The 14,733-nt window shown below is 42.1% G+C and overlaps 2 protein-coding genes across 2 annotated transcripts in view; one reads left to right on the top strand and one right to left on the bottom strand.

The window, feature by feature from the left end:
• The window catches only part of COPS8 (COP9 signalosome subunit 8), a 188,830-nt gene that overhangs the window by 136,407 nt on the left and 37,690 nt on the right, over nucleotides 1-14,733 (top strand). The window lies entirely within an intron of this gene.
• Nucleotides 1-14,733, bottom strand: part of COL6A3 (collagen type VI alpha 3 chain) — a 67,118-nt gene that overhangs the window by 36,177 nt on the left and 16,208 nt on the right. Inside the window, exons 5-8 of the mRNA XM_054172954.1 lie at nucleotides 9,289-9,891; nucleotides 5,873-6,472; nucleotides 3,976-4,549; nucleotides 763-1,373 (exon numbers count right to left, since the gene is read on the bottom strand). Coding sequence (XP_054028929.1) covers nucleotides 763-1,373; nucleotides 3,976-4,549; nucleotides 5,873-6,472; nucleotides 9,289-9,891 — 2,388 coding nt within the window. The remainder of the gene's footprint in view (nucleotides 1-762; nucleotides 1,374-3,975; nucleotides 4,550-5,872; nucleotides 6,473-9,288; nucleotides 9,892-14,733) is intronic.

Genomic DNA, 14,733 nt, shown 5'->3' with positions numbered 1-14,733 from the left:
CCATGCCACAATATGCCATAATTTTATTCTTAGCACCATTCCTCTTTCTCTGGCTTTGTCCTTTAGGAAAGCTTCTATTCTATTATTCTTTCAGCTGCTGCCTTTCCAGGACGACTTTTTGCTTGCTACTAAAGTGTTTTCAGTAATGGTAATTCAGGTCAGAGCCTGAATTCTTGCTGAATGTCACACTGATAAGTGGGGATGAAGGAGAACAGTCTGTCTCTGAAGGGACTGAACAGACCCAAGTAGGATGGTGGACTTCAAAGGGACTATTCTGGGGTGGGTACCCGTCATTCCAGGCATATGCTGGCTGGATTTCATTCCAAGTGAGACCAGAAATGGGAAGTCTGATCATTTTCCTGATGCTCACTTCCAGTTTCCCTTTCCCAGTGAATAAAACATAGTGAACGTAAGACACATCATCCAGTCTAATATACAGCATAATACTGCCCTTGATTTATAGAGTTGCAAAGGTGTCCCTAAAAGCCATCATCTTAAGATAAGGTGAAGTTCATAGCATTCATTTTGTGGGTCTTCCATGTGGAAACAACATGGATCACCATGAGGGCTAGGGCTTAAAGTTGGTTCAGCTTAATTACACAGGTCCTACCAACAATAAGTGCATCAACAGCAAGACTAAGACAGACTTGGAGTCTTATCCATGACCATCTTTGCTTTTTCTCAGTTTGTGTTGCAACCATGATGTTATTAAACATCATATTTTGCTGCTGGCTCTTGGTGCAGACACAAACATCTTCTCACCTGGGCTGGGTGATGTAAAAACCAGATCAGGGGCAAGTGATTCTATCTCTTTCTTGGTCAGTCGGACGACTCTGTTTGAGACGACCTGCTGCACTGTATCCAGCTGGCTGAAGTCAGGCACAGAGATAGCAAAATCTGGGAGGAAGGAAATTGTCTGCAGCTCTGTGAGATCAGCATTTCCAATCCCAATGCCAAAAGGCACTGTGCCACTTGTTTTCAAGACCACCGAGGGCCTCCTCACATCATCCTGGGACCGGTCAGCAGTCAACAGAATCAGGAATTGTGGGACACCTTCTGCTATCCTGCTGCCACTTGACACCGTGAACACGTTCTTGATGAGATAGTCAAGAGCTGCTCCAGTGTTCAGAGGAGATCCTCCCATAACCTTCAGCTCCTGGATGGCATTGATAAGATCTGCTTTGTCTTCGTGGGTGTCAAGTAAGAACTCAGGCTGTATGACGTTGCTGTACTGTGCAACAGCGACACGGACTTTGTCGCGACCGATATCCAGGCTTTCAACAACTCTTTGGACAAAGGTCTTCAGCAGTGGAAAACCTCTTCTGACACCATCCGAGCCATCAATTAGAAACACCACATCCTTCTTCTCACCTCTCTCATCTACTGTTTGAGACAAGCAAGAGAATGGGGGAATAAGTGAGATTCTCTTTTGCAGTGATTGTTATTCTCTGCATACATTGAACCAAGGGAATACAAAAGCCCAGAGAGGGGAAAGCAAGGTGTCAGGATGGGTGGTTTGGTTCCTTTGCCAACAGATGTGATTGCTGATGAAGGGGCAGATGGGTGGAAGTTGGTGGAAACAGCAGTGCAACACATACTGTGCCTTACCCGCTGAGTCACAGAATCATAGACCCACAGGAAATGGGCTGCCAAGGTACTCTGGGTGCCATCTCCTACCTGAGACTAGGAGAAGCCGTCTGCTGACAAGTGGGCTGGGAAGCTTTGCAATATGCAATAAGAGTCTGGGGCATCAGGGGTCTTCAGAGAAAACTGAGTTTCTGAACAAAATGGCATGCTGCAGAGAGGGTGCTCACTGGGAGCCAATGAAGAGAAGGAGAGAACAGCTTTTCTGAGGCATCACTGAGCTTTGAAATAAATACTCCTGCACATGCTCAGACAAACTAAAATTTTGCTAGCAAGGACATCCAAATGAAAATGCTGACACGCTTTTCTAAAATGTTAAATGCTGCTTTTTGAAATTTTTACTATCTTCAAGCACAGAAAAATATTAATTCTGTCTTGTTTTTCTAAAATCAAGACTATTAAATGTCAAAGACCAGAGAACTGTTGACACGTTCTGCTGTTGACTAACAGAATTGCAGAGCTTTAGCTCGACCAAGCAGAAAACATCACTGCTTCTCAAACACAGCAACTGATGGATGGCATCACCAAAAGTGGTGGTGGTTTGTTTATAGCAGGGTCAAGCAGGACAAGCAGGAACATGACCTATCCCTCTGAAGAAAATCTTCAATATCTGCTTACAGAGGCTAGATGTATGAAGAGTTCACAAGGGCAGATGAAGTCTTAAAGCAAACTTCAGATCAAGTTGGATGTTGGAAACTTGGTGAGTTAATCTACAGGACTGGAGTATTAATACAGTTGTATTGAGCAAATCAGGTCAGAGGAGGGGGCAGACCCTGCCTGGTGCATCTTAGCTTCATACACTTCCTCTAAAGTTAAGGAGCAGGGAAAGTCTGTTCTATCAAAAGTCTGTGTAAGAGGTAATGAAGGAAAAAGTAAGGGTGTTGTTATGACTTGGCTCTCTGTTAGCCAAGAATATTAGGAAAAGTAGGGGGGTATGGCTATTTGAGGGGAATTAGCACAATTATTCACAATACTTGGTGTTCAAAGGCATCCAAAATGATCTTGACAAGGCAGAAGTGATTTGAAAAGGGAGGATGCAATTCAAGAGCAGTAGTGACACAAATGTGGGAAGGACAATGACTTTACACAAAAAGGGTAGGGGAAGAGATGTGCAGGGAACACCACTGTTAAGCACTGGTCATTTGGAGCAGGCTGGCATTGAAGACCTAAGGGTGAGATGGTAGAAAACCTACAAGACCTACAAGGAAAACTAGAATTAACTGAGTACAGAGCCGGTAACAAAAGGACCAAGACAAGAGGTATGTGGCAAGCTTGAAGTAAATGAAAGGCTGTCACACAAAAAAACAGAGATGAATTGACATCTGTATCCTTCTTGAGTTGAAAGCTTAAACTCTGACTAGTAAGGCAGAGGTTTGACATTAAGGAAAAATATCTACTGATATAGATAAAAGCAATTGAAGAGATTGATTATGGAGGGTTTTCAGAACAGATTAGACTAATGTAAGTTGGTTCTGGACAAGAAGATCCTGTTGTGGACAAGGGTATGTAGCAGATGGCACCCTGAGATCCCTTCCAGCTCTGTTTCTTCTTAACAATTCTATGATTCTAAGTCCATCTGCACAGGACTTTTAGAGAGAGATGATGTGGATGTTATTGCACTTTTCCTTGGCCTCACCTGCTCTTAGGAGGCAGTTAGTTCTCAAAGTAGGGCCACCTCAGGAAATCACACAGCTGGATATGCACATTTTCAAGTACCACAGTGTTAATTTATAGTTGCAGCTGTGTGATTCTTCTAATTATATTTTTATTTTATTATTCAATTAATCCATAGTTATTATACAGCTTGTAAGGGTAATTCAGTCAAGAGCATCTAATTTATTGGTGAGTAGGTATAAAATGCAGAAACTGCTGTCACATCTTGTAGGAAATATCAGATCAAGAGTCAATCTGGTATGCTGCACTGCTCCTTACTCCCTACCACTCCTCCAGAAAAGGGAGGATGGAAAGAAAATTTGAGATAAGCCTTGGAAAGAAAATTTGAGATAAGCCTTTATTGGCTTCTTCTAACCCTTGCCCAGCACTGCACATCAATTTATGCAAGATCTCTGAGACAACAACTCTGTTATTTCAGGTTTGTACCACATTTTACACACTGGTAGCAGCTTCTACTGCAGCTCTTGTGACCAAACAAAAAGGCTTTTGCCATTTTCGCAAATCTGTTTGGACTTCAGTGCTTTGCTGGTGCAGGGTCTGACCAGAGGAAAAGGTACAACAGCAGCTCCTAATCATTTTAAAGATCATCAGACCCAACTTCCCTAGTTACCAAACTGAGGGAGGCATGTAAGGGGTGTCTTTCAGCCTCTTGGAAACTCTGTACCTGTTGGCTGATGTTGAATAGTTTTCAACAGGTTGACTATGTTTGGCTGAAGCTCTGAAATCCGAGGGAGGGAGTCAACATTTAGAATGAATTGAGGGGCATAAACAATCTTTTCCAGCTCGACAAGGTCAGCATTTTTGGCTCTGATAGCAAAGGTCACAACTCCAGCTTGTTTCAGAGCATCTGATGGTTGTTCCACATCGTCGGTTGATCTCCCAGCAGCAAGGAGGACCAAAAACTGAGGAACCCCTTCTTCAATCCTGCTTCCAGCTTCCTTCACAAACAACCTCCTTATAGCTTCATCAAGTGCAGCTCCAATATTAAGTTGTTTCCCAGTTTTTATCTTCATCCTTTTCACTTTGAGAAGCATGTCTTGCTTAGACGGCAGTTCGGCAAAGTCAAATTCAACTTGGATGGTGTCACTGAATTGAGCCACAGCTACTCGTGTGGCATCAGAACCCACATTCAGGTCAGAAATGACTTTGTGTACAAAGTCCCGGACGGCTGGAAAGCTACCCAAGAGGTTGGCTGAGCCGTCAATCAGGAATAAAATATCTTTCTTGCTTTCTAGAATAAATTCACAAATGAGAAAGAGAAGTGGGGAAAAAAGATATGAAGGCATTTTTCTTCTTAAACGTCATGCTAGAAACTTCTCTGCAACTTAGCTGGGTTTCAATATGCAAAGCAAGTTATTTTCATTTACCAAGGGCTACATGACTAAATGGTACCTCTTCTTCTTTTTTTTTTTTTCTTTTCTTTTTTTTTTAATATGAGGAAGAAGGGGAAACAAAGACACCTCTATCTTAAGACTCAATAAATTAATGTGCCAGATAGTCCTATCACGTATTGTATCACATCATATCCATCATATCATAAATTGGCTGATTCAAACTTGGCCATAAATGTTTATAGCCTAGCAATATGCCCATAATACAGTCATGAAGTACAACAGCAGTGGGGTGGTGGGTTCTCTTTCTGGTCAAATGCTCAGTAGATAGCAAATAGACATTAGTTCATGCATACATACACACACTAATCATTTTCTGTATTGTCTTCAAGTATTTTTCCCAGTTGCATCATAAGGAGCTTCAAAATCCATTGGCAAGTTAGGACTTTGGGAGGAGAAAAAGCCCTTTACCTGTTTCCATTCTATGTCCTTTTAATCTCATTGGCTATCCAAGGCAAACCCAAGCATCTCATATCTGTGTCTCTTAACATCTTTCATATTAGTGATCTCCTTTCCATACTAAAACAACCATCCTGAATTTTCATGTGTCTTCATATGCACATAGCCACAAAAAGGGAATTAGTGAGAAAAGACCTGTTTTAAAAGGGCTAAACTTGTCAGCAGCTTTTGGGTTTGATGCTGAAAGAGATCCTTGAATAGCTGGAGTCAAATTCAGCCTCTGTGACAGCCTGCTAACAGCACTTTGCCAAAATGGCTGTGGGGAAGTATTTGGCCACCTGGGCTAGACTTCTGCTCTTCTGTGCTCTTTGGCACAACTTTAACTTTTCCACACCTCTCCTTTTGGCCAAAAGAATATGGTCTCATTGCTTAAGCTAGCATAGCCAATCCATTTGCAGGTTGTGATAGTATTATGGAAACAGAAAAGGAACACCTGAGTATGTGACTGGTGGGCATAGACTTGCTTGGATCCTCCTTCAGTCATCACCTGACAAAAGACTTAGAATTGTGCTGTCTTTCAACTGAGCTAGTAATGACTTGATTAAAAAAAAAAAAAAAAAGCCATCTATTGATGGTTAAGCACAGCCCTAACCACTTTGATGACTCAGGATGCCTTGAACAGGTATGTAGCTGTACATTGGGAGCAAACAATCAAGAGAAATCAGATTAATGTAGCATTCAACATGAAGGAAGGTAGGTATTACCTGTTGGGGCGAGTGGAACCTCTTCCACACCTCCACTAACATAGGTTGTTATAGGCTTATTTAACTCCTGGGGTAAAGCTGCCAGACCACTGAAATCATCCATAAAATATACCATTCTTGGATTAAAGGCAATCTGTTCAAGTTCTGCCTTATCTGCACTCCTAACTCCAACAGCAAAAGTCAGCACTCCAGCCCGAGCTAATTCATTGGAAACTTGCAAGAAGGGGTCTGCAGACCTCCCTGCCGTCACCAGGACTAGGACCTGCGGCACTTGGTCATTTATTCTGCTCCCACCAGCTTCCGTGAAGTGATTCGAAAGCACAAAGTTCAGTGCAGAGCCAGTGTTCAGCACTGACCCACCCTGGGGCCTCAGCTGCCCCAGACGTTGAATTATGTCTGGTTTGGTTTGGTAGGAGTATAGGGAGAACTCCGTTTTAGGAGTGTCGCTAAATTGCACTAAGCCAACTCGGATTTTGTCACTGCCGACATCAAGGTAGTTAACTAGGGTGGCAACAAAGTCACGCACATAGGGGAAGTTGGCATTTCCGACGTTGAGTGATCCATCCAAAAGAAAGATGATATCCCTTTTGGTTACTTGAACTGCAGTAGAGCACAGAAAATAACATGAGACATCACAGAAAACAAACAGGAAATTTTTTTCATGTGTGCATACAGCGTATGCTGTACACGCATGGACACCTGGTTAGGAGGAAGAGGGGAGCAAGAGAGAAGAGGTGTGATTAGCACAGAGGTGACAAGGACATTGCTGGAAGTGACCGAATTGGACAGGAAAGGTTTCTGACTTGTACTGAAAAGACTTTTAAATGGTAAATTTCTTGGCCTCTGTCATGGCAGATGTTTTCAATGGCTTCTAATGCCAGCACTGCATGTTCTGGGCCAGGTCCTTAGCTCACAAAAGGCAGTTTCCTATATTTTCATGGAGCAACACTGAATTATGCCTACCGATGGGTTGCTTATCTGCAAGTCACCACACATTTATGTGGAGCTTTCCAATAAATCTTTAGGGAACACTTCTGCTCCCTGGCACCTAAAGTGTGCTTCTACACCCAGCACTATCACCCCATAATTAAGCAATCCCCTGTTCCACGGGGAAGCTCCCATACATCCCTAGATGTACAGAGGCGTGTCCTGCCCTGCATTGACTTTCCTGGTCATGCTGTGCAGACAGCAGTGTCTGGCCCGTGGCACAGTTGGGCTCCACTTGCATGGGGAAAAAACATCTGCCAAGTAACAAATTTGGTTGGTATTTTGAGTGGGTATTACAAATAGCTGTAACTAATGGGTTTAGAAAAGCTGGTCCAGACAAGGCTGCAACTGTTGCCTGAGACACTTGACTTTTTGACATCTGTATTTGATGCCTACATTTATAGACACCCACTTTATGGGATGTTGAATGGGTGAGAAGTTTCCCAGCCTTGGCAGTAACCAGCCAGTACTTGACTTCCTTTTTAAAGTTAAATCCTTCCTGGGTTTTCTCCCAGCATCTGAGCCCCAAGACACAGACCTGCATTATCCTCTCAAAGACACCACAGGTTTATCCTCCTGAGTTTTTTGCTCTAAACATGTCAGGTCCAGATGACAGAGCAAAATGATGAAACTTTAAATGAGGACTCAGAGAACCAACGAGTGAGCCCATGCAATCCATCTTCCCCTAGATGCCTTCCTCCAAGCAAGGTATTTAAGAATATATTTATGACTATTTCTAATTCTGTTTATTATCTTTGAATTTAAAGCATTTACCTGTGGTTAAGTGGCTATATTCACCCATCTCTCTAGCTTGCCTTATCCTGTAAACTTGCTCTCCTATATAAAGAACATTAAAAATATTAAGATAATTAAATCCAAAAGTGAGAAAGGTGCCCTGAAAGCAATGCCCAATACAGGCATTGCTTTCAGATTTTACAGATTGTCTTGGGTTTCTGTGTTTTTATCTCTTTTCAGAAAACTACCATTCAAGGCCCAGGGTGAGAAAACCTCTAGCTGAAATATAACAGACTGCCCAGCATCAAAATCAGTTATGTTACTAATAATAGTCTTTTTAGGGAGTAGGATATGGTTACTTGTTCATTGTGTATGTGAACAGCTGCAAGTACAGTAGAGCAAAAGGACTGGGCGGGTGGGAAAGAAAAGCTGTGTGAATGAGCTTTAAAGAATGAGAACATTTAGGAACATTTTTAATTTACATTGAAAACCAAAAATGTCAGGTTTGGTGTATAGCCATGCAAAACTGTATTAGCAGGAAACACGTTCTGAACAAAAAGCTCATTAAATGCTAAGTGTCGTGATATTCATCTTAATTAAGGACAAGTATTGGCAAATTGATTTTAAAATGCCTCTTCTGCATGTAAATCAGTCATAGAGTTGAATTTGTCAAGGACCATTTTCAAAAGTCTGTTTCTTTTGCACTGGGGTTTATAGTTTTAAATTAGTTGGAGAAACTAAAAAGATTATGGACATGGTCCAAGACCCACTTAAGCCAATGGTAACCTTACTATTGACCTTACTGGGAGCTGGAAGAAGGCCTGTTTATCTAATGTTTATATGTCATGAGACAGAAATGCAAGGTTCAAATAAGATCTAGCATAACATTAATTCGACTTCAGTCATCTCGATTGGGAAGAAATCCTGACAAATCCGGTATAAAACCTCTGAGCAGCAGAAATGCTCCTGAAATGCAGGGGAAACAGCCTCAAAAGATACAGCTCTAGCACCTGGATTGCTTCCAAGGTCTGTTGATGTCAATGGCAAGACCAAGTAAAAAGCATCTACTGGCTTCATGGGACTTTGGATCATCTTCTATACAGATCAAATTAAAGTCAACACTACAATAGCCTTGTAAGCCTCTTAGGACTTGATCTGAGGAGAAAACCCAATATGTTCTTAAAGGAGTTTCAGTCTGGCAGTGTCAGGCTAGCTTCCTCTAAACATCACCATGAACAAACTTGCTTATTTTCTTTACACTAAGAAAAACCTTTTAAGATTTCTTGAGCAAATATCCACTATGGATGGTTTTCAAACTGAGGAAGAGATTCTAATATTCAGAGTGTGTGCTGTTCGTAGGTTACACAAACCCTAAGCGAGAGAAAAAGCCTCCACTGAATGATTCCAGTACCTAACTAATAACGCACATCTTCCACATCCAGAACTTTACATGTTGGTGACAAATATGGAATGGGATGAAAATCTCCAGGAAGGAATGGCACAGCTGTCACAACCACCACACTACCAAATTCATTGATCTGCTTGTGTACATTTTGCAAATCAAAGAGACAACATTTAGCTGTGCTGAAACATGTCCTTGACGGCTTCCTCCTCCTTAGCTCTGTATGTTGTAGAGTAAGAGCTAACAAAGGTATAAACAATATCTCCTTAATTAGAAAAGGATAATTAATTACCTGATGGTGGTTCCTGGATAATCAGTCCTCCAGAGAGAGTCCGGATAGGTGACAGCACCTCAGGAAGAATGGCTTGCATGAATTGAAGGCGGAAGTCATTTGGGTTGAACACAAAATCTCTCTCATGGGCAATTTCTTGAAGTTCTGCTAGGTCGGCATTTTTCGACCCAATAGCAAGGATCACAATCCTATTCCTTTTCATCTCTGCTGCAGCTTGGTCAACGGCATCCCTGGACTTACCACCAGTGATGAGCACCAGCATGGGGAGCACCCCTTCCTCCATCCTGCACCCGGCAGCACTGGTGAAGAAGTTTTGCCTCACAAAGTCCAGTGCTGAGCCGGTGTTGAGTGCTGTACCGCCCATGGGCTTCATTCTCTTCACATTAGCCATCACATCCTTTCTGCTCTGGTGAGTGTTAAAATAGAACTCTGGCTTCACAGTGTCTGCGTACTGTGCCACCGCCACTTGGATCAGATCGGGTCCAACCTCTAGCCTTTGGACAATTTTGGCAACGAAATCACGAACTGAGTTAAAGGAGGCAGTCCCCAAAGCAGTGGAGCCATCTATCAGGAAGACTATATCCTTCTTGTTCACTTCAATAACTGCAAGTAACACACAGACATCATGTTAGCAGAATTCTTCACCACACTCAGTGCATGAATTCTACACCAACAGTTCAGCAATATTTAGGACTTCTCGTGTGCTTGAAATACTGTTATTGTCAACACCTTTAAAAGAGTCTTGCTATCAAAACGTGATTCTTTTTTAAGTTCTAGCAGAGGGCTAATCGGAAATCTGATTGAATATTTCCCCTTTATAAAGCAAAGGAAAGTTGAAGAGTTGCAAGAATTGCATTGTTTATATAAATCATTATTAAAATGCATGTACATGTCAGAACAAGAAAGAAACAAAGGCAAACAGTCAGGAGAAACCTTGTCATTTAGCTGGCACATGAGATGAAAAGATTAGGCTCCCTTTATTTGCAGCAGAGCCATCTGAGTCATACTAGAATGCAGTTTGGTCTCAGAAGGATTAGGTTTCCAAAAGCAATGACATGAGTAAAGAACAGACTCCATTTAACATACCTGGACTTTGAGTTTTCATCTCCTACATCTTATTCCTTATCTAACAAAAACAAGTTATGATTTTTCTTGGCACAGCCAGCCCAGTCATGGAAGAGCTGAGTTATATTCTGGTTGCCATGTCCATAATACAAGAGGTTGCCTAGGCTGTAATCTCTGAAACTTTACAGTTGACAATGGCATAGGACACAGAACAAGCAGTTAGCTTTACCTGGCTAAGCTTGAAGGAAGAGAGTTATGCAAGAAAATACCTGTTACAGAGCATTGGAACTGAAGCACCATCATATTCACTGCAGCAAATGCATGCCAAAACCCAGTAAATATTAACAAGAACAATACCATTGTGCTAAAAACATTACACACAATCATCATGGGGGATAATGCTATCTTTTATACAACCCCACTCACATCATCAGCTCCCTGATTTCATGCCACTGAAGTGAAAAAGGAAACCATATGTTTCTTCCAAGTTATGCTGGAGCATTACAAATCATTATGTTCTGGTGGGGTGTCTTCAAATCACCTACCCACCTAAATGCTCCTGAGATGAATTCAATACTGAGGGTGGCAGGTCCATAATCTCCTTAGCAAACTGCTATGCCCAGTGCACAGCCTGGGGGAAGAGAAGACCCAGTTTTGGAAGGATCTCACACCCCTCAGGGCAAGTGGTAGCAAACACTCTCTTGTCCTGCCTGGGTGGAAAAGGGTAGCCCCTCAGTCCATTGGGGCTTCTCTGCATGGGGGCTATTTACTTTGGACTTCAATAAAGAACAAAGCTTTGGCTGCAGCACTCCCTGGCCAGACACCAGCTGGCCATGAAAAGCAGTGCTTTCAAAGGCCAGTATCTGTCAGGTTTCTCATTATGGGTGAATGCCATGAGAACTGGCTACTCCAAAGAGTGATTTAGAGCTGGACATGACATCTGCAACTCGGCTGCCCCCTCAGACCCTTGGAGATCTGCCTTCACCAGCAAGCATGAGTCTTTGCAAAAGCCTCTTGCAGAGTCTTCCTGGAAATTTATTAGGGACCAGCTGTCAAAATTGAAGCTTAAAATAGCCTGTCGTGGTGCTACAGGACACAAAATGATGAGAACCTGTACAAAGTAAATATGGTAGTATACTCCCTGAGCCACAGCCTCACACAAGCCGCCCATGGTTTCCCTTTGACTGCCCAGGCTGTGAAAAGAGAACTATTCACAAAGCAATGAAGATTTCTTTGAATTATCCCTTTCCCCAAGCCATGATTTCCAGCATTCAGTCCCCTTGCCAGGCTGTTTCCTTGTCAAATACTCCGAGGAAGCAAGGGCCAAAACCAGGAAACTTTCCAAATGGATAACAAGGGCTGACATCTCTGCTTTATATCACCCAGAAAAGGTGTCCAAAGCACTTCCTTAGCTTGTCAGCAGCTAGATACCCAAAATTGGAGACCCTGGAAACTTTTGGCTTTATATAGAAGTTTGTGGGAAACATCAAAGGGGCTTTGCAAAGATGAGGGAGACTGGTAAGGAATAGCTCTGTCTGCTACTCGTTCCTCATGCAGCTCTCAAATCATGCAGTGTGTTTCCTTAGAGAAGAGGAATGTGAGAACTGAAACCAAAACCCACAGGAAGAAATACCCCATAGTGCTATTTTCAATGAGCACAATTAAAACAAAAGCATCCAAATAAGGCTGTACACATCTCAGAGGATCTGATCTTAAAATCATAGGAAGTTTTGTGTTGGAAGGGACCATTAAAGGTCTTCCAGTCCAACCCACCTGCAGTGATCAGGGAAATCTACGACTACCTGAAGGGAGGTTGTAGCAAGGTGGGGGTTGGCCTCTTCTCCCAGGCAACCAGCACCAGAACAAGAGGACACAGTCTTAAGCTGCATCAGAGGAGGTTTAGACTGGAGGTTAGAAAGAAGTTCTTCATAGAAAGAGGTATTGGCCATTAGAATGTGCTGCCCAGGGAGGTGGTGGGGTCACCATCACTGAAGGTGTTAAGGAAGAGACTTGATGCGGTGCTTGGTGCCATGGTTTAGTTGATTAGATAGTGTTGGATGATAGGTTGGACTCGATGATCTCAAAGGTCTCTTCCAATTTGGTTAATTCTATTCTATTCTATTCTATCTTTGACAAGATCGGGTCGCTCAAAGTTTGGTCCAACCTGACATGGAATGTTTCCAGGGACAGGGCATCTACCACCTCCCTGGGCAACCTATGCCAGTGTTTTATCACCTCCTTATAAAATAATTCTTCCTTAGGTCTAGTCCAAATCTCCCCTCTTATAGTTTAAAATCATTACCCTTTGTCCTGTGACAAGCCCTGTTAAAAGACTGTCTCCATCTTTCTTATAGGCTCTTTTTTAAGTAATGAAAGGCTGCTATAAGGTCTCCACAGAGCCTTGTCCTTTCCAGGTTGAAAAACCATGACTATTTCAGCTTGTCCTCATAGAAGATGAGATGTGTTCCAGCCCTTTGATCATTTTGGTGGCCTTCCCTGGACCCACTCTAAGAGGTCCATATTTTTCTCATGTTGAGGACTTCAGAGCTGGACACAGTACTATAGAATCATACCAGATCCCAGTAAATCTCAAAGTCTCCCTGGAATTTCAAAATATTTGGGATCAAAGCACTAGATCTTTGACATTAAAACTTGGGAATGTTGGAGGAAAGTATTGATGTTGAACCTAGCCCTTCATAGTTCCCTCCTCATTGGTATCTCAGCTACCTTAGCACCTCAGCTACCTCATTTAATTTAATCTACAGTAGCTAGAGGAGAGGGCAGAAAGGCACTTTGAGACACTCATTCATCACAGGAGGACTGACATACATCCAGAGAGCTAAAGTGAAGCAAGGTGACTTCAGAATTTCACAGGAACACTTAGCACCTCGTGGGGTCTGGCATCCCCTTTGGTCTGTGATATGTCTCCCAAACCTGCACTGTAAACCTCCAAGGCACTGATGTGAATCAATCAGACCAATTAAAATTCATTTTCATGGATGCTAGGGAAAGGAAATTCCCTAAAGATCCTTAGAAAATACCCCCTTCTCCATTTGGTACATTCATCTCTAGGTAATTGCACAAGTTGATGCTACTGCAGTACCCTCTACAAATAAGCTGGCATTTAAAGTGAAAAAATACACAAGTGTAGATGAAACCATATGCACCAACATTTTTAATTTTGCCTTTCCAACTGTTAAAATTCAGCTGGGGGAGGAAGAGAGGCTTTTCCACTGAGTTGCTTGAGTCCTGGCATGCACATTTTTACTGGGATAATTAAGGCAAGGTCATAAAATGATGTTTTAAGCAAATACCTCCCTTTGATTGAGCCACTGGAGAGCAACCACTGGAGATCAGTGAAGACATCTGGAATGTAGGTTTATGTGTCAACATACATTATGAGTTGAACAGTATGTACAGAACTCCAGATTGGCACTTGGATGCCAAAAATCTTGGTTGCATTAAACACCCTGGTAATTAAGTGCAGCAGCTCCAGCCTGGCCCTTTCTGGGGGGCTCTGAAACATGACATATTGTGTCTTTCATAAAGCCTCTCTATCAGTAACTTTAAGTTAGTCATAAAACCATAGAGTGAGAAACTCATGAGCACCTACCTGCTCCACAGATCCAAATGGTCATTATTGTACTGCACTCAAGCTAGCAGTAGTTGAGAAATTATGTCAGTGAGGACTTAGGAGTGACAAAGTGACCTAGGTGGAATGCTGACACCTATATCTCCCATTGTCTCTCGGAAAGCTGTAAACTTTCTCAGCTTATGGATTTAAGGGAATATATGTTATCAAGGTAGGGATTTCACTTCAGAAGAAGTAAGGGTTGGTTTACTTTTCAGCTCAGCATCAGAGGAATTTTACCCTTTACCCAAAACCAAAGCAGTTTCAGTGAAGTATGGAATTGTACTGTTTTAGCAAGCTGATAATTTAAACTCTGTGAAATAAGAGATCCATTTATCATTCCTGTTAGCTTCCAGAGTCAAATTTCATTCTCGTGACACTTTCAACTGGCATACAATATAAGCTTCTGCAACATAAATGTTTCCAGAACTGACAATGCTGCAATGTTTACCCCCAGGGAGCTCAGATACCCCAATAAGGATTATATGAGCTTTTGTAGACTCTGCTGGAGTCCTTTAAAAAGCCATGCCACGCCTGTTACTGACACAAAATAACTCATGGTTTTCAAAAGATAACCCACTGGGCAAAGGAGATTCTGCCCATTAGTCACAGGACTCTTGCTTTCCCATTGTTTCTCCACAAACAGATCAGAGAAATGCATTGCAAAAATAACTAAAAAAAAAATTTATATATATATATATATATAAAATAAAATAAAGATGTTTTTAAAGCGTGCAAAAGCTCATTTA

This window comes from Dryobates pubescens, chromosome 2 (genome assembly GCF_014839835.1).
Source record: "Dryobates pubescens isolate bDryPub1 chromosome 2, bDryPub1.pri, whole genome shotgun sequence".
In the NCBI taxonomy this organism is placed as follows: Eukaryota; Metazoa; Chordata; class Aves; order Piciformes; family Picidae; genus Dryobates; species Dryobates pubescens.
Note: the sequence above shows the minus strand (reverse complement) of the source record. Positions and strands in the feature narration are given on the sequence as shown.